Source organism: Giraffa tippelskirchi, chromosome 5, assembly GCF_054371585.1.
Source record: "Giraffa tippelskirchi isolate mGirTip1 chromosome 5, T2T-mGirTip1v1.2.pri, whole genome shotgun sequence".
In the NCBI taxonomy this organism is placed as follows: domain Eukaryota; kingdom Metazoa; phylum Chordata; class Mammalia; order Artiodactyla; family Giraffidae; genus Giraffa; species Giraffa tippelskirchi.
Window position 1 is genome coordinate 168519718 of NC_137279.1, and position 24993 is coordinate 168544710.

General features: G+C 38.0%; 1 protein-coding gene across 7 annotated transcripts in view; it reads right to left on the minus strand.

The window, feature by feature from the left end:
- The window catches only part of ZFYVE9 (zinc finger FYVE-type containing 9), a 168263-nt gene that overhangs the window by 27918 nt on the left and 115352 nt on the right, over positions 1-24993 (minus strand). For all 7 annotated transcript variants that reach the window (XM_081485364.1, XM_081485362.1, XM_081485360.1 and 4 more), the window contains 3 exons: positions 18741-18965; positions 17276-17358; positions 7744-7848 (listed from right to left, as the gene is read on the minus strand). In XM_081485364.1, coding sequence (XP_081341490.1) covers positions 7744-7848; positions 17276-17358; positions 18741-18965 — 413 coding nt within the window. The remainder of the gene's footprint in view (positions 1-7743; positions 7849-17275; positions 17359-18740; positions 18966-24993) is intronic.

Sequence of the window (24993 nt, forward strand, 5' to 3'; positions counted from 1 at the left end):
CTAGATGGTAAGAATACAAACTATTCCTGGACCTTTGAGAAGCGTTCTAGCTGCTCCTCTCCAGTGTTTTTCTCATATACATGCATAGTATATGAGAAGGCCCAACAGGAACCTCTAACAGATCTCCAGAGTTCTTTTATTTCCATAATCTGTCTTGTAAATTCCAGCCATCATGGCCTCCCTACATTCTCTTCAACTCAGGGAGCCTCTTGACCTCTAGGATCGGGTTAAGTTCCCTCTAACTGCACTATGGCCTGGAAACTCCAGACAGTAAGGTAGGGTAATCATAGGGCTCACCTTCTCTATCCCATTGTTCTTAGGTTTTTGCTTTTTTCCCCTCACATATTTTGTCATGATGTTTAGCTATTTAAGGTCGACTGGTATGTTAGTGTGCAAGTGCTGCTATAAAAAATAGCAGCTTAAACAAGTGGTGGTGGCTTAAAAAATAGAAATTTATTGTCTCACAACGTTGGAGGCTAGAAATCCCAAATCAAGATGTCAATAGTGTTGGTTCAATTTGAGGATTGTAAAAGGAAAGATTTGTTTCAGAACTCTCTCCTGACTTGCAGATTGCCATCTTCTCCTCATGTCTTTTCCTGCCATCTTCTCTTTATACATGTCTAGGTCCAAATTTCCCCTTCCTATACTCAGACAGTAAGGAGTCCACCTGCAATGCGGGAGACCTGGGTTCGATCCCTGGGTTGGGAAGATCCTCTAGAGGAGGGCATGGCAACCCACTCCAGTATTCTTGCCTGGAGAATCCCCATGGACAGAGGAGCCTCTCAGGCTACAGTTCATGGGGTCCCAAAGAGTCAGACATGACTGAGTGACTAAACACACAGGTCATACTGGATTAGAGCTTTACCTCTGTAAAGACTCTAAAATCAGCCCTACAATCAGACATAATAATTAAACTGATGTCTATGAAAATCAGTTTAGGATAGCGTTTAAGAACAGGGACACTGAAATTCGAGTCCCTGGGTTTGATTCTAGCTCCAACACTTGCTAGCTTTGTGCCTTAATTTCCTTACCTGTAAAAAGGGACTAACCCTACTCATTTCATAGAGATAGTGTGAAGATACATACATTTTTAGAATAATACCTGATACACAATATACCCTCAACAGATATTACTTAACACAATGATCAAAATAATGTCTCATAAGAACATGAGTAACTTCACCTAGACCAACAGAGATCCTGAATAGTCTTGATGAAGGAGATCAGAAAATTTGTATACAGTGACTACTTCATTTATTAAAATTACTACTTCAGAAATACTACCTTCTAGCTTTCTAAGCTTAAAGTCTTTCCTTACATGGAAAAAAATGTTGTCTGACTTTTCAGTAAACAAAGCATGCTGCCTGTCATTCTGGTAAACAATGAATGTTGCCTGCCGTCAATTCATCACCACTATAGCCACCATCAACAGTCCATGTTAAGGGGCTATCAGGATGGAGGAAGACAGGATCCTGGCCCTAGATGGCTCAGATGCATGTCTAAGGAATAATTTCAGTGAACTCTGACTCTTGCATCTTTCCATACTTAGAAAGAACTAAAATCATTAACCTGAGATGTCTGGATTTTTACAATTAGCAGTAATCTTTTGGTGTTCAACTACATGTTTTTTTTCCAGCAAAAATTCCTACATGTCCTGGCTCCTCCTCCCTTACCTCTTTGTAACAGTCCCTCAGAGGTGTCTGAGAGGCTATCTCCCGAGCTGTATTCTCAATAAGGCCACTGAATAAACATAATTCTCAACTTTTATGTTGTGTTTGTTTTTTTCAGTTGACCCTTAGAAGTCCCTTTCTCTCCATAATTTACATATAAGCAGCAAAACTCAAGTTTTCTAAAATTTTACTTTGGTTAATTCATGTTTTTGCTTTAAAACCTATAAAATCTCTTTTATAAATTATCATATTAGAAGCAAAAGGCAAGGGGGAAAGAGAAAGATATACCCAACTGAATACAGTATCAGAGAATAGCTAGGATTTGAGAAAAAAAAAGAGGGGCTTAAGTGAACAATGCAAAAAAACAGAGGAAAACAACAGAATGAGAAAGTCTAGAGACGTCTCCAAGAAAATTGGAGATATCAAGGGAACATTTCATCCTAGGATGGGCACAATAAAGGAGAGAAACATTAAGAACTTAAGAGAAGCAGAAGAGATTAAGAAGAGGTGGCAAGAATACACAGAACTATATAAAAAAAAGGTCTTAATGACGAGATAACCATGATGGTGTGGTCACTCACTTAGAGCCATACATCCTGGAGTGTGAAGTCAAGTGGGCCTTAGGAAACATTATTATGAACAAAGCTAGTGGAGGTGATGGAATTTCAGTTGAGCTATTTCAAATCCTAAAAGATGATGCTGTGAAAGTGCTATACTCAGTATGTCAGTAAATTTGGAAAACTCACCAGTGGCCACATGACTGGAAAAGGTCAGTTTTCACTCCAATCCCAAAGAAGGGCAATGACCAAGGATGTTCAAACTACCATACAATTGCACTCACTTCACATGCTAGCAAGATAATGCTCAAAATCCTTCAAGCTACGCTTCAGCAGTATGTGAACAAAGAAATTTCAGATATACAAGCTAGATTTGGAAAAGGCAGAGGAACCAGAGATCAAATTGCCAACATCCATTATATTATAGAGAAAGCAAGGGAATTCCAGAAAAACATCTACTTCTGCTTCATTGACTATGAGAAAGCCTTTAACTGTGTGGATCACAACAACCTGTGGAAAATTCTTAAAGAGATGGGAATACCAGACTACCTTACCTGCCTCCTGAGAAATCTGTATACAGGTCAAGAAGCAACAGTTAGAACCAGACACGGAACAATGGACTGCTTCAAAACTGAGGAAGGCTGTATACTATCACACGGCTTATTTAACTTCTATGCAGAGTACAACATGCGAAATGCCGGGATGGATGACTCACAAGCTGGAATCAAGACTGCTGGGAGAAATATCAACAATCTTACATATGCAGATGATACTACTTTAATGGCAGAAAGTGAAAAGGAACTAAAGAGCCTTCTTGAGAGTGAAAGAGGAGAGTGAAAAAGCTGGCTTAAAACTTAACATTCAAAAAACTAAGATCATGGTATCCAGTCCCATTACTTCATGGCGAATAGAAGGGGAAAAAGTGGAAATAGTGACAGATTTTATTTTCCTGGGCTCCAAGATCACCACAGATGGTGACTGCAGCCAAGAAATTAAAAGACACTTGCCCCTTGGAAGAAAAGCTATGACAAACCTAGACAGTGTATTAAAAAGCAGAGACATCATTTTGCTGACAAAGTCCCATACAGTAAAAGCTATGGTTTTTCCAGTAGTCATGTATGGATGTGAGAGCTGGACCATAAAGCAGGCCGAGCGCCAAAGGATTGATGCTTTCAAATAATGGTGCTGGAAAAGACTCCTGAGAGTTCCTTAGACTGCAAGGAGATCAAACCAGTCAATCCTAAAGGAAATCAACCCTTGAATATTCATTCATTGATGCTGAAGCTGAAGCTCCAATATTTTGGCCACCTGATGTGAAGGGCTGACTCACTGGAAAAGACCCTGATGCTGGGAAAGACTGAGGGCTGAAGGAAAAAAGGGTGATGGTTGGATGGCATCACTGACTCAATGGACATGAGTCCGAGCAAACTCCAGGAGACAGTGAAGGACAGGAAGCCTGGCATGCTGCAGGATATGGGGGTCGCAAAAAGTTGGACATGACTTAGCAACTAAACAACAAGAATCTAGACTCCTTTGCCTGGTTTTTGAAAGCCCTTAAATATCCAGCAGTCTCTACGTACAACATTTTTTCCCACCCTGCTTTAGCCTTCATTAGGCAGGTTGTTATCTCCCACGCTGCCTACCATACAAGCCCATTCCCGGTGCTTCCCTGTGTTTTGTTTAGTCTGATATCTATCTCCTTCTTCACTTAATTTCTACCTTTCACTTGACAGTGTCTACACATCCCTCCCTGTCCATTTCAAATCTTCATTTAAATTTATATTTACATGAACATTTACAAACGTCTACATGAAATGTGATGCTCTGGATTTTAGGAATCCAGGCTCAATTAGAAATAAAGCAAATTCCTGACTGTTTCATTTATCAGAACTCTGCATTCTTTGTATCTTCATTAACTTCCGATATGTGTCAGCAATTATTTTCATATTACTTTATCTTCTAGTTATTTTATATTTTATATGTTTAATGTTTCCATATTTAATATTATTTATATTTTATTTCTGCTTCATGTTTTCATTTAATATATATTTCTTGTATAGTTACTCTATACTAGATAGACTACTAATGATACAGTGGTAAACAAGACAGACGTGGTCCCTCATATAACTAAAAGTCAAGTGGAGAAAGAAGACACTGAATAAGGAATTACAAATGCCACTAAGAAAATGCCACTTAAACTGAAACCTGAAAAATGAGTATGAGTTATGCAAATGAAGAGTAGAGGAAGTGTGCAATAATAAGAGAATAGCTTGTACAAAGGCTATAAGCAAAAGAAACCATATTTCAGGAAAAGATAAGAAAAGCTAAAGGTACAAATAAAGAAAAATGAATGAAAGGAAAACTGGAATATAGTGGTGATTAAATGAAATAATGGGCTTCTCAGGTGGCTCAGTGGTAAAGAATCCGCCTGCCAAGCAAGAGATGCAGATTTGATCCCTGGGTCAGGAAGATTCCCTGGAGAAGGAAATGGCAACCCACTCCAGTGTTCTTGCCTGGGAAAGCTCATGGACACAGGAGCCTGGCAGGCCACAGTCCACGGGGTCGCCAAAGAGTCAGATACAACTTAGCGGCTAAACAACAACAACATACAATGAAATATTGTGTATAAAATTACTTTTCCAACTAATAGATACAACTGTCCAAGATCATAAGAAATAAAATTACACTGAGTTAAATAAAGCAAAAATTGAATTAGAAGAGAAGTGAGTCTGCTAAATCAAGTAAGGAAAATAAGTGATATATTATTGGTAAACTTTACTGAAAATTAGATATAATAAATTACAAGAAATACAGTTACTGCTTTTGAACAAAAATTTTTGAAACTGCACAACCATAAACTTAGGAGGCGGAATTCAGATAAAGACAGATAATATGAATGGAAGTTGTCATGAACGTCCTTAGTCAAGTACTGAAATAATTATGGGGGCCTCATAGCTTTTACAGGCTTCTTGGTTGTCTCAGTGGTCAAGAATCCTGTCAACGCAGGAGATACAGGTTCAATCCCTGGGTCGGGACGATGCGCTAGAGAAGGAAATGGCAACCCACTTTAGTATCCCTGCCTGGGAAATCCCATGGACAGAGGAGCCTGGCGGGCTACAGTCCATGAGGTTGCAAAGAATCGGACACCACTGAGCAACTAAACAACAACAACATGGCTTTTACAGATATACTTGTATAAATAGTTCCAGTTACTAAACACAAAGCATCATTGTGCAAACATCAGGGATAGCAATGTGTGTTATCATGTCATTTCTGGATGATAAACTCCCAGAAGCATTCATAATGTCTAATTCATCTTTGTACTTCATATCACAGATTATATTTAACAGATATCTACAAAATAGATAATACCACTTCAGTGAGAAACAAAACAAGCTTTCAAAGCATAGTTTAAAAAACTATTTAGGGTACAAATTACATAAAAGTAGTTCTCTTTAAAAATTTGACTCTACCTAGTTTAGTATAGTTTCAAGGTAGGACTATCCAACAGCTAATTGTACCCAGAAAAAATTAAGCACTCTTTCTAACTATTTTCTAATGTCCTGAAAAAAGCCATCAGATAGAAAGCATGGGGTAAATGTTTTCTTCAAATATGTCTTTCCCACACAATAATACTGAGCCCTGAGCTTATAAGTCCAGTAAGACATTTCTGTGATTTTAAGTGTATATCAAGTACAAAAATAATGTTTACTGAATGTACAAATGACTAAGTGAATAAATGGCAGAATGGGAAAGGAAAAAAGAAAGGAAGAAGGGAAAGTAAGAGAAGGAAGGAAGAAATTATTTCATACCAAAAAATAGTATAAGAAGTAATTGGGGAGTTACTACCCTGCCTAATGAAACAACAAATTTTAACATATCAAACTAAGTTTTAAAATTCCTCTTTTAAATCACAGTGATTACTATTGAAAGAGATGGGAATACCGGACCACCTGAGCTGTCTCTTGAGAAACCTATATGCAGGTCAGGAAGTAACAGTTAGAACTGGACATGAAACAACAGGCTGGTTCCAAATAGGTAAAGGAGTACGTCAAGGCTGTATATTGTCACCCTGCTTATTTAACTTATATGCAGAGTACATCATGAGAAACGCTGGGCTAGAGGAAGCACAAGCTGGAATCAAGATTGCTGGGAGAAATATCAATAACCTCAGATATGCAGATGATGCCACCCATATGGCAGAAAGCAAAGAAGAACTAAAGAGCCTCTTGATGAAAGTGAAAGAGGAGAGTGAAAAAGTTGGCTTAAAACCCAACATTCAAAAAGCTAAGATCATGGCATCCGGTCCCATCACTTCATGGCAAATAGATGGGGAAACAGTGGAAACAGTGGCTGACTTTATTTTTCTGGGCTCCAAAATCACTGCAGATGGTGATTGCAGCAATGAAATTAAAAGACACTTACTCCTTGGAAGGAAAGTTATGACCAACCTAGATAGCATATTAAAAAGCAGAGACAATTACTTTGTCAACAAAAGTCCGTCTAGTCAAGGCTATGGTTTTTCCAGTAGTCATGTATGGATGTGAGAGTTGGTCTATAAAGAAAGCTGAGTGCCGAAGAATTGATGCTTTTGAACTGTGGTGTTGGAGAAGACTCTTGAGAGTCCCTTGGACTGCCAGAAGATCCAACCAGTCCATCCTAAAGGAGATCAGTCCTGGGTGTTCATTGGAAAGACTAATGTTGAAGCTGAAACTCCAGTACTTTGGCCACCTGATGTGAAGAGCTGACTCATTGGAAAAGACCCTGATGCTGGGAAAGATTGAGGGCAGGAGGAGAAGGGGACGACAGAGGATGAGATGGTTGGATGGCATCACCGACTCAATGGACATAGGTTTGGGTGGACTCCGGGAGTTGGTGATGGACAGGGAGGCCTGGCGTGCTGCAGTTCCTGGGGTCGCAAAGAGTCGGACATGACTGAGTGACTGAACTGGACTGATTACTATTCTACACTTCAGAATTTAAGAAATTTTAAAATTCAAGTAATACTTTACTTGGCAAATAGACAAAACCAATGCTTACATAATTCTGTTAATATATATGTAGTATGCACAATTTCATTTTAGTTACAAAATACAGCTTAATTCAAGATGCAATCATTTGCTTTCAAAATTTTATTTAAAAATCATTTTGGGACCTACACAGGTGAGCTATGCTTAAACATTAAGGGTAGTTAATAATATATACTTACCAAAAGAGGGAAATATCAAAAGATCCCACCACTAATATTATAAAAGTTAATTTTATACCTCAATCAAAATGCAAATCTGCTACTGATCATCAGCACCAAAAGGTCAAAAAACAACAAATGAAGCAACCAAAAACTAAGACAAATTTAACATCTTCCTTTCTGTTATGAAATTCTCTATCACTTATCTAATTCATATAATATTATGAACTGATTTCACTGTCAATAAATTAAAAATTTACATGCAATCATGTATTTTTCATCTTCATTTATGATATTCAATTATGAGAAAAATCACAGTAAATCTTACCTCATTGTATCTGTTGCTGGGAATTTTGATGCTAGTTTTCCGAACTTCCATATCAACCACCAAACCTTGAACTACTGGCAATGTATACTGGTAATTTCTAAAGTCCTGGGCAAAAGCAGATTGAAGTGGAATAAAGAATTCATCAACGGCAGGATCTGATTAATAGTAATAAAATTAGCACAAAGGAAAAGAATGCTAAAATTAAAAAATTTTGAATTAAAAAATAAATTCATTCATTTAAATAATAAGAAAATGCATGATGAAAGCCCCACTATGTGTATTCTAACTCTCCAGTTTGTCTGTAAACTCTCATAAGGAAGCAGATTAAGAAGTTTCATATACCTTTATATAAAATATTTAAATGTTTATCCTGCCTTATCAGCACCTAACATTTTCTGTATTTATTTGTTAACTGTCTCCTCCCTATGAGGTAAGCTCCAAGACAGCAGAGATGATCACTTGTTTTGTGCTTGTTACATCCCAAATGCCTGCAACATGCTGGGGACTCAGTGAACATTTATACACTAAAACACACACATACACATCCAGTGTGGCTGAAGCAAAGTGAGCAAGAAGTGGCAGGAGCTGAGGTCAGAGTGACAGCACACAGCTAGACTTCACAGAGTCCTGTAGGTCACAAGGACCTTGACCTTTATTTTGAGAAGGCTTTCGACCTACTATAATGGATCTCTCTAACTTTCTCCTCTGTAAAGAACAGATGGAAAAGGAGCAAGAATAGAAGAAAGGAGATCAGATAAACACAATAAAAATAATCAGGCAAGAGACAGTGATAACTTCAACCAAGATTTTAACAGTTCGAAAGGTAGTCAGAAGTTATCAGATTCTAGATATATTTAAAGGGAAAACAGACAATATCTGCCCTTAGGTTGGATGTGGAATGTGGGGGAAAAAAAAAGAGTTAAAGATGATTCTGAACTTTATGGCTTGGGCAAGTAGAAGACAGGAACTGCTACCAACTGATACAGAATATGATGGGAAGGGGAAGGTGGCAAGTCAGAAGACTGCAGGAAAAGAACTGAGAAAGAATGGTGTCCTGGAAAGAGCAGAAAATATGTAGATGCTAGTAAGTTGTTGGATGGAACTATGTGAAAACGGTCTTCTGATTGCTTCTATTCATTCAGGGAAATTGGGGTTATGTCATCAGCTGAAACTGAGGAAAGGAGAGGCAGCACAGGAAATTTGAGAAGAAATCACACACAAAAAGTCATATAGGGGAGTAAGGAATGTATTACGGACCAGGAAGGATTGCTGGGTAGGTTCAAGAGCTTCCTTAATGGTACTGGTCATGAATCTAAAATGAGACCCATAGGTATGCTGCTCTTTCTGTCTTCACTCATATTTAATTTGGATGGAAGTTAAGAATGAAGGAAGAATCAGATCTGCACTGGTAAAATCAATTGACTTTTCAGGTATAACCTAAATCAAATCCCTTACAATGGAAGTGACAAATAGATTCAAGGGATAAGATCTGATAGACAGAGTACCTGAAGAACTATGGATGGAGGTTCATGACATTGTACAAGAGGCAGTGATCAAGACTAGCCCCAAGAAAAAGAAATGCAAAAAGGCAAAATGGTTGTCTGAGGAGCCCTTACAAATAGCTGAGAAAAGAAGAGAAGCTAAAGGCAAAAGAGAAAAGGAAAGATATACCGATCTGAATGCAGAGTTCCAAAGAAACGCAAGGAGAGATAAGAAAGCCTTCCTCAGTGATCAAAGCAAAAAAAAAAATATATATATAGAGGAAAACAATAGAATGGGAAAGACAAGAGATTTCTTCAAGAAAATCAGAGATACCAGGGGAACATTTCATGCAAAGATGGGCACAATAAAGGACAGAAACAGTATGAACCTAACAGAAGCAGAAGATATTAAGAAGAGGTGGCAAAAATACACAGAAGAATTATAGAAAAAAGATCTTCACAACCCAGATAACCATGATGGTGTGATCACTCACCTAGAGCCAGACATCCTGGAATGTGAAGTCAAGTGGACCTTAGGAAGCATCACTACGAACAAAGCTAGTGGAGGTGATGGAATTCCAGCTGAGCTATTTCAAATCCTAAAAGATGATGCTGTGAAAGTGCTGCACTCAATATGCCAGTAAATTTGGAAAACTCAGCAGTGGCCACAGGACTGGAAAGGCCAGTTTTCATTCCAATCCTAAAGAAGGGAAATGTCAAAGAATGCTCACTGCACAATTGCACTCATCTCACACGCTAGCAAAGTAACGCTCAAAATTCTCCAAGACAGGCTTCAACAGTATGTGAACTGTGAACTTACAGATGTTCAAGCTCGATTTAGAAAAGGCAGAGGAACCAGAGATCAAATTGCCAACATCCGATGGATCATCGAAAAAGCAAGAGAGTTCCAGAGAAACATCTACTTCTGCTTTATTGATTACGCCAAAGCCTTGACTGTGTGGATCACAACAAACTACGGAAAATTCTTAAAGAGATGGGAATACCAGACCACCAGACTTGCCTCCTGAGAAATCTGTATACAGGTCAGGAAGCAACAGTTAGAACTGGATGTGGAACAACAGACTGATTCCAAATTGGGAAAGGAGTACATCAAGGCTGTATATTGTCACCCTGCTTATTTAACTTATATGCATAGCACATCGGGGAAATGCTGGACTGGATGAAGCACAAGCTGGAATCAAGATTGCTGGGGGAAATATCAATAACCTCAGATATGCAGATAATGCCACCCTTACGGCAGAAAGCAAAGAAGAACTAAAAGCCTCTTGATGAAAGTGAAAGAGGAGAGTCAAAAAGTTGGCTTAAAGCTCAACATTCAGAAAACTAAGATCACGGCATCTGGTCCCATCACTTCATGGCAAATAGATGGGGAAACAATGGAAACAGTGACAGACTATTTTGGGGGGCTCCAAAATCACTGCAGATGGTGACTGCAGCCATGAAGTTAAAAGACGCTTGCTCCTTGGAAGAAAACCTATGACCAACCTAGATAGCATATTAAAAAGCAGAGACATTACTTTGCCGACAAATGTCCATCGAGTCAAAGCTACGGCTTTTCCAGTAGTCATTATAGATGTGAGAGTTGGACCATAAAGAAAGCTGAGCACTGAAGAATTGATGCTTTTGAACTGTGGTGTTGGAGAAGGCTCTTGAGAGTCCCTTGGACTGCAAGGAGATCCAACCAGTCCATCCTAAAGGAAATCAGTCCTGAATATTCATTGGAAGGACTGATGCTGAAGCTAAAACTCTAATACTTTGGCCATCTGATATGAAGAATTGACTCATTGGGAAAGACTCTGATGCTAGGAAAGATTGAAGGCGGGAGAAGGGGCAACAGAGGATGAGATGGTTGGATGGTATCACTGACTCGATGGACATGAGTTTGAGCAAGCTCCGGGAGTTGGTGATGGGTAGGGAAGCCTGGCGTGCTGCAGTTCATGGGGTTGCAAAGAGTTGGACATGACTGTGCGACTGAACTGACTGCAAAGTGCTAAGGTAATTAAATGACAAGTGATACTGAAATGACTGGACATGCAAATGGGGAAAAAAAGAACTTCAAGTAATGCCTCATAAACAAAACTTAACTAAAAATGGATCACAATCCTATATGTAAAACATAAAACCATAAACTTTTGAAGAAAGCGTAGGGGAAAATGTTTGTGATTTAAATTTTAGTCAATAAGTTCTTAGATATGATATAAACAGAATGCCCCATAAAAAATTAACAAACGGGACTTCAACAAAATTAAAACTTTGGTTCTATTAACGACATTATTTTAAAAAATGAAAAGATGATTTACAGACTGAGAGAAAATATTTTAAAACGATACAAATCTACCAAAAGACTTACATTCAGAATACATGAAATACTCTCAAAATTCAACAATAAGGAAACAAAAACCATATCTTTTAAATGGGCAAAAATCTGAACATTCATTAAAGACATAAAGAGGACAACATAAGCAAATAAAAAGATGCTCTACATCACTCATCACTGGAAATATAAAACTTAAATTCACAAAAATTAAAACCATTAGATTTCTATTAGAATGGCAAAAATTAAAAACTAAAGGAGGAACAACAAGTGTTGGCCCAAAAAAAAGACTCTTGTACCTGATGAATGTAAAACATTGCAGGCATTTTGGAAAACAATTTTACAGTTCCTTATAATGTTAAACCCTGATAGCTCAGTTGGTAAAGAATCTGCCTGAAATGCAGGAGACCCCAGTTCGATACCTTGGTCGGGAAGAACCCTGGAGAAGGGATAGGCTACCCACTCCTGTATTCTTGGGCTTCTTTTGTGGCTCAGCTGGTAAAGAATCTGCCTGCAATGCGGGAGACCTGGGTTCAATCCCTAGGTTGGGAAGATCCCCTGGAGAAGGGAAAGGCTACCCACTCCAGTATTCTGGCCTGGAAAATTCCATGGACTGTATAGTCCATGGGGTCGCAAAGAGTTGGACACGACTGGCCGACTTTCACTTTCACTTTTCACTTTCATAATGTTAAACATACACTATGGCTCAACTCTCCCACTCCTAGATAAATGAAAACTAAACATTCACATAGAATTTAATATGTGAATGTTTACATTTATAGCAGCTGTATTCAGTTGCAAGAAACTAGAAACCCAGATATCCATCAACAGGTGAATGAATAAACTGTAGTTCACACATACAACACAATGCTACTCAGCAATAAAAATCAATCATCTATTGATACTGAAGGTTACCAGAGTATGCCACAGCTAAATATGCCTCTTGTTAATCAGTCTTTGGCCAGTCTTATTTAGAGGACCTCACCCAAAGAACCTGAGATGAGTGGAAGAGAAAGATTTTATTTCCTTCCCAACAATACATATAACATAGATTAATCTCAAATGCATTAAGATAAGTAAAAGAAGCCAGACTGAGAAGGCTACATACTGTATAATTTCCCTTACAGGACAGTCTTAAAAAACTAAAACTACAGGGACAAAGGATCAATGCTTACCAGACATTAGAAGTGCACCAGCAAATATTCTGGAGTGACAGAACTGTTTTGTATTTCAATAGTGAGAGTAGTTGTAATGTAACTGTTACATGTGTGAAAACTCTTGGAAATGTACTCAAAAAAAGGTGGCTTTTACCATCATAAAACTTTTTTTAAGTTTTAAAGAAAAAGGTAGATTTAAGCAGGGTTTACATTTTGCCAGGCTACCACAACACACAGTAAAAGAGAAAGAGGAACTAGAATTATGTAAAAGAGTGATTTGATGATAAAACTATGGAATCAAAATATACAAAAACAGGAAAGCAACAGGAGTGAGAAATAATGAAAAGGTTTCTTGAAATCAATAGACTGCAGGATCCTGATAATCTAGAGAGAAAGTGATGATGTACAGTGAGATGCTTCAGGAGATAATTCAACAAATGTTTGTATAAATGAAATGATAGAGACCACAGAAACCTTAGGCTGCTGTTGCTAGATTACAGGACAAACACCTCCTTTTCATTCCAAAATAGATTACAACCTGAAAGAAAAATTATCTTGCAAAAAAATGAGACTAAAAACTAAAATTACCAAGGAGGGACAAAGGGGTGGGGGCTGGAATAGAAGAATATAGAGAGATATTATACATTAAAATATAACTTAGAAATTTTCATTTCTGCCCAAGGTGGAGGAAAGGAGACTGGATTTAGCCTCATGTCTTCAACAACCAAAGACTGCACAAAACACATGGAACAATGATTTTCAAGAGAGTGAATTTCAGGTAACAAAGGACAGTGATCCTTGAGAGATTGGAAAAAAACAAGATGAGCTCTGTGACTGCCCAGGTTATGCTCCAGGAGAGCTTCCAAGCTCAGATGCAAGAAGGGGGAACCCAGGCAGAGGCTGGCAGACTTCCTGAGGAGAGAAAACTGAAAAACGAGAAAAATGAAGGTAGTTAAGAGTTGATAGGACAAAGAGGAGAAAACTGCAGACAGGACTCCAAAGGTTTGCAGAAGGTCACATTCAGTATTTAGCAGCGCTCTCATTAGCTAATAAGTGTGAGGAAACCTGAGGCCAGTGAAAGAAATGCCTGAAGTGATTATTGGGAGCATTATCTGATACACAGGTCTGGGAATAATGCCTATTCCCAAAATTCAGATAGAAAGACCTCTTGGGCATTCATGGGCATTGAGTAGAGTTTTACTGTATAATAAAGAATTTGGCTGACCTTTGCCCCTGGTTCCTGGGACATAGCCTCTAAACCCTTGGAATTCCTGAGTGATGTGAGTGCCCTTGTTATTCCTGGTGGGCCCTATGTCTACGTCATTAGACAGTCTACGTCAACTTGATGATATTCAGGCTAACAAGATGACTCAGGGTGGTAGCTGGCCATTTCAGAAACATCAACCACATGATGAGAGGTTGGGGCTTTGAGGTACACGATATCAGCCTGACTTTTAGGGAATGCTGAAGTGGGGCTGAAGACTGAGTTCAATCACATAGCCAATGATTCAATCAATCAGGAATAGTAAGGGAACTCCAATAAAAACTCAAGACACAAAAGTTTCTTGTTTGGAACCCTCCCAGACCCTGCACTATGTGTCTCTTCTATTGGCTGCTCCTGATTTATATCTCCACTGTTATAATAAAACTGTATCATAAGTACAGTTGGCTCTTGAACAACCTGGGTTAGGGGCGTCAACCCCTGCACAGTCAAAAATCCATGTATAACATTACACTCAGCTCTCTGAACTGCAGTTCTGTAATTTGCAGATTCTAGTAACCATGGACTGTGTAGTACCAATTTACTGGGGAAAAAAAAATCCACATTGGTGGATCTGAGCAGTTCAAGCCCATTTGTTCAAGGGTCAACTGCACAGTACTTTGCTGAGTTCTGTGAATCATTCTAGTGAATCATCAAACCTGATGGGTTAGTTGGATGTCCCACATTTGTATCTAGTTAGTGCCAACTGTAGGAGGTCTGAGGACCCTTGAACTTACAGCTAGCATCTGAAGTAATGGCAGCCTTGTGAAGAACCGTGTCCTTAACCCATGAAGATTAGCGTAATTCCGAATAATGTCCAAAGTCACTAAAAATCACTGTGGTTATTGTTTCAGTTGCTAAGTAATGTTCAACTCTTGAGACCTCATGGACTGTAACCCGCTAGGCTCCTCTGTCCATGCAATTTCCCAGGCAAGAATACTGGAGTAGGTTGTCGTTTTCTTCTCCAAGGGATCCTCCTGACCCAGGATTGAACCTGTGTCTCTTGCAGTGGTAAGGGGATTCTTCACTACTGAGCCACTAGGGAAGCCCTCTTCCACTTATAATGGCCACCATATATTTTCCACTCTTTTATTCTCAACCCTACAGTTTGAATAGTTAAGTTGCATTACAAATGTTTTTTCTGTACTCTGAGCCAGTTAATTTTAACATAATTCAAGATTGAATTGATATACTTACACTACTTTGTTCAGTGTTTAGAGAAGCTAATAAATACATTTTAAAGCAAATTTAATAGCACTACTTTCAACATACGGTAATTAATGCTTTATTTGGCTATAATATTGAGAAAAATGTAATGATCTGATCCAGCCTAAATTCAATAAATTCTACAAAGCAAGTTTGCTTTAAATCTAGAAGCTTGTTCTCACAAGTGTTTGCATCTAAGAGCACTGATTGAGAATACAAGGAGTATGTAGCAGAAAGAGCAAGGAGGATGGAGTAGGAAGATGCAAACCCTGACTTTACAATTTGCTATACAATTTCTAAGCTTAGGTTGCTGAATCTTTAAAATGTAAATAATATGCATCCCTACTAACCTGTAGAACTATTGTGGCAGCAAAATAATATAAAGCATTTTGAGTTACAAAAAATCATATAAAAGTTAGATACTATCTGCAGAATCTCATCATAAATAGTGAAATAACAGCTAAATGTCCTACTGGTGATAGCTTAAAAGTTTCTTTGTCACAGCTGAAGGACAGAAAGTATCTGAGCATAGTTATATAGTATATTAGAAAAATGGCTGTACGTTTAAAGTATTTGTCTATTGATGTCAATATCTGCTCTTGTTTCTCAATATTTCTACTCAATTTGTGGAAAAAAAAAATGTTCTTACATTCTCATTCCAGATATCATACAAATTGCTGTAGAGAGGAACAAAGAAAGGCAAGATGGAAAACATATTTCTCATCAGAAAAAAACGCAAACCAGAAGGCAATAGAGTAAATCTTTAAAATTCTCAAAGAATAAAACTGTCAGCCTAGAATTTATATCCGGCAAAAGTGCCTTCTTTCAAATACAAAGGACTTTGTAAGAAACACAGATGCTAAAAGAATTCATTACCAGTCAATCCACACTATAAGAAACATTAGAGGAAATCTTTCAATAGAAGGACACCAGATGGAAATACAGATTTACACAAAGGAATGGAGAAGCACTGCAAATGGCAGCTACATGAGTAAACCTATAAGAATCTTTCTCACTGTTTAAATCTCTTTAAAAGATAACTGGAACTATAACTACAATTCCATGACAGAGTAAAAAATCAAGTCCCCCCAAAGCAATAAAGTTAGATAAATTTATTTAAAAAAGAAAACAAAAACCCAACCATGTCAGTGCCCTTGACTCAGGCTAAAAGCACACAATACACTGAGATGTGCTCATTCAGGAAAATTACTGAACTTCAAGTAAGAAGAATAGAGTTGAGTCTGTGATCTTCTTGCCTGGGGCTGCCCCTAACTTTGCCCAGGAGTTCAACCAAGGCAAGGTAGTTTGTGAAAACAGTAAGCTTTGCTGCTTGTAGAATCTTGCTTGATTTGGAGTGTCTCAGTTAAAGTGGTAATCTCAGTGGCTAGTGAAAGAAGACCAGTGGCTCTGTTACCCATAGGCTGCTAGTCTATTTGGAGCAAGTAATAAGCAGGCAGACTAGCCAGAAATTTAACAAGGAGTTCTGGGAATGAGACAGCCACAGGGAATTTCGTAAATTCTCCACATACATACCCAGGACTGACCTTAGTCTGTGCACATGTGCAGCAGAGATCTTAGTGGGCCCAAGCCAACTAATCCTTGGTCAACAGGGTCAGAACCTATGCATGTGCCAAGGAGACATGAGAGAGTCCAGTGGAAAATAAAGGAATAACATTTGAATCCCAGTCCACACATCGAGAAAGTATAGATGCCTTATTGGCTTGAGGTATGTGAATACAATCTCTGATCAATCTTTGGCTAAACTGTAAGCTACATGGACACAGGGGAAATCTCTAGGATGCCAGGCTTAAAATTAAAACAGGATGTAATGCTGGGTGCTTTAAGTATGCTCTACTCCTCACAATAATCCTGCAAGGTCACTTAGTAAGTGTACAACCAAAAGCCAGAATCCAGTACTATTTCATTTCAAAGCTCCAAGTACTTTCCAAAGAATATACGTGTTCTGTTCTTTTCTTTTAGCATAAATCTTCACTTCCCTGAAGCAGCAAGGTATGAACAAAATAATAAAATCTGCTTCCTTCTCCCATACAAATCCCAATAAGGAACAAGAAAATAATAATTCTCAACTTACTGCAAGAAGATTCATGATGGTATGTCCAGTCTCTCCGAACAATGGCTTCCGAAATCTGACGCTGAACAGTGGGCATGGATAAACTATGCAAATGAGAAATGAACAGACTTTAAGTTCGGCAGCTTATAATTTTGGTAAAAGAGATATCAAGTTTCAGAAAGTTCTCAAAATGTAATTTTAATTACTCATTAGAGCACTGAATTCCTTCCTCTGTGGTTAGGAAGTCTTTTTTAAAAGAGTTCACCCTTATACAGGAGAAGGCAACGGCACCCCACTCCAGTACTCTTGCCTGGAAAATCCCATGGACGGAGGAGCCTTGTAGGCTACAGTCCATGGGGTCACTAAGAGTCGGACACGACTGAGCGACTTCACTTTCACTTTTCCCTTTCATGCACTGGAGAAGGAAATGGCAACCCACTCCAGTATTCTTGCCTGGAGAATCCTAGGGATGGCAGAGCCTGGTGAGCTGCCGTCTATGGGGTGGCACAGAGTCGGACACGACTGAAGCCACTTAGCAGCAGCAGCAGCAACCCTTATACATGTCTGAATCAGGACACTCCTTGGATAAGCCAAATACCAGGTGATCCTAGCTAGCTCCTTTAACTTTATGGTTTCAACTTTATGGTTTCAACTGCCTGTGCAAGCCAGGGAGATACAAATGTTGTTTCCTCTAAATTTAATCCTTTCCTTTCCTTACTTTATTGTGCTGACTCACAACACTATCCTCTTAACAATACCATGCAACAGAAAAGGCAAAGAAACTGACAGTCAGCAACTTATATGACTTCACTCAAAGTAATAGCACTAGTAAGTGGCAAAGTTAAAAACCTATTCCAGTGGTCTGATTCCTAGACCAGGGCAACTTTGATATGAAGTTTAAAATAAGGCTTGCATTTAGGCCTTAATGTCTTTAAAAACAGTCACAGCTTAGTTGCACTGCTACAACCATGGGCACGGAGGCTCTTTTACTGCTTACTTTACCAGCTGACAGTTATCTCTATACCACTAGCTTCCAGTCTGTTACATTATATAAAATATAATCTGTCATAACTATTTTCCAAGCAAGTGACAAAAAATATGCTCACCATATATGGATACTATAAAAAATACAGTTACTTGTTAAGCTGATATTCATTTTTTCTGAAGATGATCCTGTATAAAATCTATAAATTAACCTATAAAACCAGTAAGTTTACAAGGCAATAAATAATCACTAACATCCTCATTTGTTATTTTGAGTCCATCCCATTACAGCCAAAGCAATGCAAGAGACATGGGTCCAGAAGATCCTTGGAGGAGGCCGCAAAGAGAAAGTAGAGACACTGACCATATTTAGCTTAGTTATTTTAAAAGACTACTTCTGTTTAATTGTATCACCATGGGGCTCTGAATATCTCAAGTCTTTGCTTAGTTTTTATGTCTTGGTCTTGGTCATATGGTTTAGAAGAGGGTATTTTTTACTTACGTCGATATTCAGCTCCAAGTCTCAACATTAGTCGGATGGGAAACACTTTAGCCCAAGGAGTTTCCCATTTCTGAATGAGAATCCCAAACAAGTAAGGTGGGGTTGGGAGTACTAGGTCTTGCAGTGACTGGTAGGTAGATGTCACATATAAGAATCCACCATGTTCTTTACTGCCAAGGAAACTTTGACTGAAGAAGGAATGTCCCAAGTTGCCTACAACATTCCCTAAAACAAAAAAGTACATTAATTAGTATCAATAAAACAATCATATTTTTAATAATCATTATTATCAGCACTAGGCCAGATATTACCAAACATTAATTCACAACCTTTCACTATGAAAGACACACATTTATAAAGTTGTTTTTTAAATAAATGGTATTTATTAAATGAAAATTTGTTTTCCAATTTGATGAGGGCTTCTGGTGAGCATAAAATACCTTGCATTATTAGCACACTCTAGTTTGTCTGGATAAAAGACAACAAAAAATACTGATACCTTCCTTTAGATTATACAACTTACTGTATGAATTACTTTAGAGGTCTCAGGATCAGAATTATTACCTCAAAGGTCATAAAAAAATATTAAGATTAGGTGCCTGCTCTCACACAGTTTACAGTCCCATTGAGTAAATAAATTCAATTCATGAATATAATTAATGAAGACATTAAGTACAGATACATAAGAGACACTTAAGGGAAGAAAATTTATGGAGAAAGTAGAACCACAGACTGGATTTATTCTAATTTTATTAATAGTTGAGATAAATATGAAACAGAAACAACCTAGGGCTTATTTAATCCTATATCAGGTTTTTTTTCTTTTACTTGCAAATGCTCTTAACTAAGCACTTTCTAATTCAAGTATGTTTTGAATAAAATAGTAACAAATCACCCTTCATTAAGGAGACAGTTTCCTCAGTTTAGAATTACAAAAGAACTTCCTGACAAGAGCTGTTCAATAATGTAACAGAAGATTTATTCCTAGACATGTGCAAACTTCCTCTGATACCTCTAAAATAATAGCAAGTAGAGAAATCGCCATCAGAGAAGTTAATGCTTCCTTTCCTTGGAAACTAGAGTCTATTGGCAGAACAGTTCAGTGATGGAACATAGAGTCCTTGAGAGAAGTGGAAGCTATATTAACGGCAGGGACCACAAGTGGAAGAATACCGCCCCACAAAATCCAGAGAAGCTTTATGGCTGAAAGCCACGTTCACCTGCGCATTGTCATCTTCCAAATACCTTCGGGGTAGTACCTCTGCCTCTTTGGAAAAGACCCTGAAGCTGGGAAAGATTAGGGGCAGAAGGAGAAGAGGGCGACAGAGGAGGAGATGGTTGGATGGCATCATCAAATCAACGGACATGAGTTTGAGCAAACTGCAGGAAATGGTGAAGGACAGGGAAGCCTGGCGTGCTGCAGTCCATGGGGTCACAGAGTCAGACATGAGTAAGCGACTGAACAACAACAACCTTTGCCCCAGGATTAACCAAATCTGGCTGCACATTTAAACTGCTGGGCCAGACCTATAAGAACAGAATAATCCCCATATAAAGGAAGAAAAATGTTATTTTGGAAAAAAAAATCACAGATTTTGAAGTCACAGAGACATGGGTTTGAACACTAGTTTAAGCATTTACTATTACGAGATTGGGGGCAAGTTACCTAATTTCTGTGAGCCTCAACATGTGTGACAATAGGGAAGATTACACTCAATTTCAGAATTGATGTGAATAAATGATAGAATATATGTAAAATGCCAAATAGCATCTTGCACACAGTGTGTTCTCAAAAAATGTTAACTAGATGGGGAAACAGTGACATACTATTTCCTTGGGCTCCAAAATCACTATGGATGATGACTACAGCCATGAAATTAAAAGACGCCTGCTCCTTGAAAGAAAAGCAATGACAAACCTAGACAGAATATTAAAAAGCAGAGACATTTCTTTGCCTACAAAGGTCTATATAGTCAAAGCTATGGTTTTTCCAGTAGTCATGTATGGATGTGAGTTGGACCATAAAGAAGGCTGAGTGCCGAAGAATTGATGCTTTTGAACTGTGGTGTTGGAAGACTCTTGAGAGTCCCTTGGACTGCAAGGAGATCAAACCAGTCAATCCTAAAGGAAATTAATCCTGAATATTCACTGGAGGGCCTGATGCTGAAGCTGAAGCTCCAATACTTTCACCACCTGATGCGAAGAGCTGACTCATTAGAAAAGACCCTGATGATGGGAAAGATTGAAGGCAGGAGGAAAAGGGGATGATAGAGGACGAGATGGTTACATGGCATCACCAACTAAATGGGCATGAGTTTGAGCAAGCTCTGGGAGATGGTAAAGGACAGGGAAGCCTGGTGTGCTGCAGTCCATGGAGTCGCAAAGAGATGGACATGACTGAACCACTGAACAACAACAACATCCATTCAACCATATAGACCAATCTCCAAAGCACTGCACTAAGAAAAATTAGTCAAACACAACAGTGAGATTCCATTTACACAATCTTCTCAAAAATGCAAAACTACAGGGACAGAAATCAAATCACTAGTTGCCAGGAGCAGAGGGTAAAGTGAGGGGATTAAATACAAAGGGACATGAGGCAGGGTTTAAAGATAATGAAAATATATATTTGATACCGGTAGCTGTTACCAGACTTTATTGGTTTGTCTAGATTCACTGAACTGAATATATGTGTATTTATATACAGTAATACATGTCTAAAAAGGCACATGTTACCGTATATAAATTATACCTCATATACTTAACTAAAAAAACTCAGAGAACTTCAGTAGTGAACTTACAGAAAATCAAAGAGAAAGAGACAGTTCTAAAAGCCAAAGAGGAAAGACAAATAACTATTTATTAAAAAAGGAAAGAATTCTTTGGCAGTCCACTGATTAGGATGCTGCCCTTACACTGTAAAGGCCAAGGGCTTGGTCCCTGGTAGGGGAACTAAGACATATGCCGCTCAAAAAAGCAGCCAGATTGCAGGACTTCCCTTGGTAGTTCAGATGGCAAAGAATCTGCCTGCAATGCAGTAGACCCAGGTACCATCTCTGGGTCAGGAAGATCCTCTGGAGTAGGAAATGGCATCCCAACTCCAGTATTCTCACCTGGAGAATTCCAGTAACAGAGGAGCCTGGCAGGCTCTCGTCCATGCGGTCGCAAAGAGTAGGAGAAGACTGAGAGACTAACACTTTCACTTTCTTTCAGATTGCAGAAAATGCTAGAAGACAATGAAGCAATACCTTCAAAGTACTTGCTTAGGGAAGGTGAAATGAAGCAATGAACAAAAGAAGGAAGAAAGGGAGGGAAAAAAATCTGTTAACCTAGAATCCTGTAGCCAACTAATTATTCAAGAATGATGGAAAAATAAAAACATTTGAGACATACAAAGACTAAGGGAGTTTAACAACCATACACCCTCATCAAGAGAACTAATTAAAAGATGTATTTCGGCAAGAAAAGCAAGTCCTAATGGAAACACGGGATACTAAAATAGCAGGTAACAAGAAAATACAGTGGTAAATTTAATAATTTTGATTGAACTGAAAATCAATATTGATTTTTAATACTGGCATTAAAAACTGAATATAATTGAATACAAGTAATATTTTTTTTCTTTTACAAAAGGTAAAACAAATTACAACAAATGTAAGAATGGAAAAGGTATTAAATGAGAAAAGTATGCTGAGGTCTATGTCATGTTTGGGAGGACCACGCTCTGAGGCAGAAATGTCAGCTTCCTCCTGTTCACACCTTGTTTAATTCCCTACCCTTCTGTGGGGAAAACACCTATTAATACATTGGGTGTCACTCCCATGATTAGGTTACTAATCAATAAACTTTGAGTTAATCATCAGGGAAATTATCAGAGTTGGCCTGACATAAACTCTTTAAATCTAGGTCTAGAGGTCAGAGATTCAAAGCAGAGACACTCCTGCTGACCTGAAGAAAAGGAAACACTCATGTGGTAAACTATCTATGGAGTCATGAGGCAAGGAACTGCAGGCAGCCTCTAGGAGCCAAGAGTACTTCCCAACCAGTAGTAATAAGAAAATGGGTATTTGTAAAAAAGTGAATTCTGCCAACAACCTGAGGACCTTGGGCTCCAAATGAGAAGCCCAGCATAGGTAACACCTTAAGGCACCCTGAGATAAAGATTCACCTAAGCTGTGCCTGGACTCCTAACCTATGGAAACTGAGATAATAAATGTGTGTTGCTTTAAGCCACTAAATTTGTGGCTTAGAAAATATAATAAATATAATAAATAAATATAATAAAAAACAAATAATAAATAAATAAAATAAAATAAAATAAATAAATAAAAAAATAAAATAAAATAAAATAAAATAAATAAATATAATAATAAATATATTATATATTTAATATAATATAATATATTATAATAAATATAATAAAAATTATATTTATATTATAAATATAATAAAAAACTAATACATACTGAATTTAACTCTGTCAGAAAATGGTCATAGTTAACACTTATGTTGAAAAAATTAAAGGAATCCCAAAGAAAATGCTAACGCAACAGAAACAGGGGTGAAAGACATAAACAGGACGTATTTGTCACAGAAAAAAAACTATACATGGCCAATAAATACATGAAAATATGCTCAGTCTCATTAATAGTCAGTGAAATGCAATTCAGAGTGAGATATCATTTTAAATCCACAAGTATGGCAAAAATTAAAACTCTGATAATATCAAGTGTTGACAACTTTTATACACTGGAGATGGGCACAGATAGATATAAACTGGTAAACCTCTCTGGGAAGCAGTTTAACATCATCTAATAATGTTGAAGATATCCATACCCTATAAAAAAGCAATTCTTCTAAGCATCATTATTGTTTAGTCAGTATGTTGTGTCTGACTCTTTTGCAACCCCAAGGACTGTAGCCTGCCAGGTTCCTCAGTCCATGGGATTTACTGGTTGCTGTTGTTCAGTCGCTAAGTTGCATCCGACTCTTTGCAACCCCATGAACTGCAGGACACCAGGCTTCCCTGTCCTTCACTATCTCCCAGAGTTTGTTCAAACTCATGTCCATTGAGTCAGTGTGCCATCCAACCATCTCATCCTCTGTCACCCCCTTCTCCACCTGCCCTCAATCTTTCCCAGCATCAGGGTCTTTTCCATTGAGTCAGCTCTTCACCAAAGTATTGCAGCTTCAGCTTCAGCATCAGTCCTTCCAATGAATATTCAGGGTTGATTTCCTTTAGGACTGACTAGTTGGATATCCTTGCTGTCCAAGGGACTCTTGAAAGTCTTCTCCAGCAACACACTTCAAAAGCATCAATTCTTCAGTGCTCAGTCTTCTTTATGGTCCAACTTTCACATCTGAACATGACTACTGGAAAAACCACAGCTTTGACCATACAGACCTTTGTCCAACACTGATATCTCTGCTTTTTAATACTCTATGTTTGTCATAGATTTTTTTCCTAAGAGCAAGCATCTTTTAATTTTGTGGCTGCAGTCACTGTCCACAGTGATTTTAGAGCCTAAGAAAATAAAATCTGTTACTGTTTCCACTTTTCCCCCATCTAATTGCCAGGAAGTGATGGGACCAGATACCATGATCTTAAGTTTTTTGAATGCTGAGTTTTAAGCCAGTTTTCTGTAAAACCCAGACAAATTTGTTGGCCAACTCAATGTGTAACAAACCAAGAAATGTTTAGTTTGGCTTCAATGATAGTATGAGGAGATTACTAGTGGGAAATGAGATTGAAAATAGAGGATCAGATATGTACAGCACTAAATGTCAGAGTACGCAGTTTATTCTAAAGGTAACATGAAGCCAAGAAAGGTTTTTGAGTAGAAGAGGGAAATAACCGAAGACTAACTCCAGAAAAAATAATCTGGTACATACAATTCCTGTTTCATTCAAATTCATGTTCTGAGTGTCTGTTTGCAAAACATAAGTATAAGACATGGAGGAAGGGAGGCGAGATGGGGAGAAATAACTTTCCCATGCCCTGCAATAACCAGTAGGCATCCTGAAACTCTCAGAATGTCATTTCTCACAAACTACCATTTTCCCCCCCACTGTGGAAAGGATAAGCGGTGATGTATGACCAAAAATTTTATATACACTAAAAGAGAAACATATACACACACATATATACATATATACATTATTATTAATACATGTAGTTTAAATTAAAAATTCATAAAATAATTATAAAGACAGTTCATATAAGGGCTTCTGCAGTCTTTTGAGTGACATA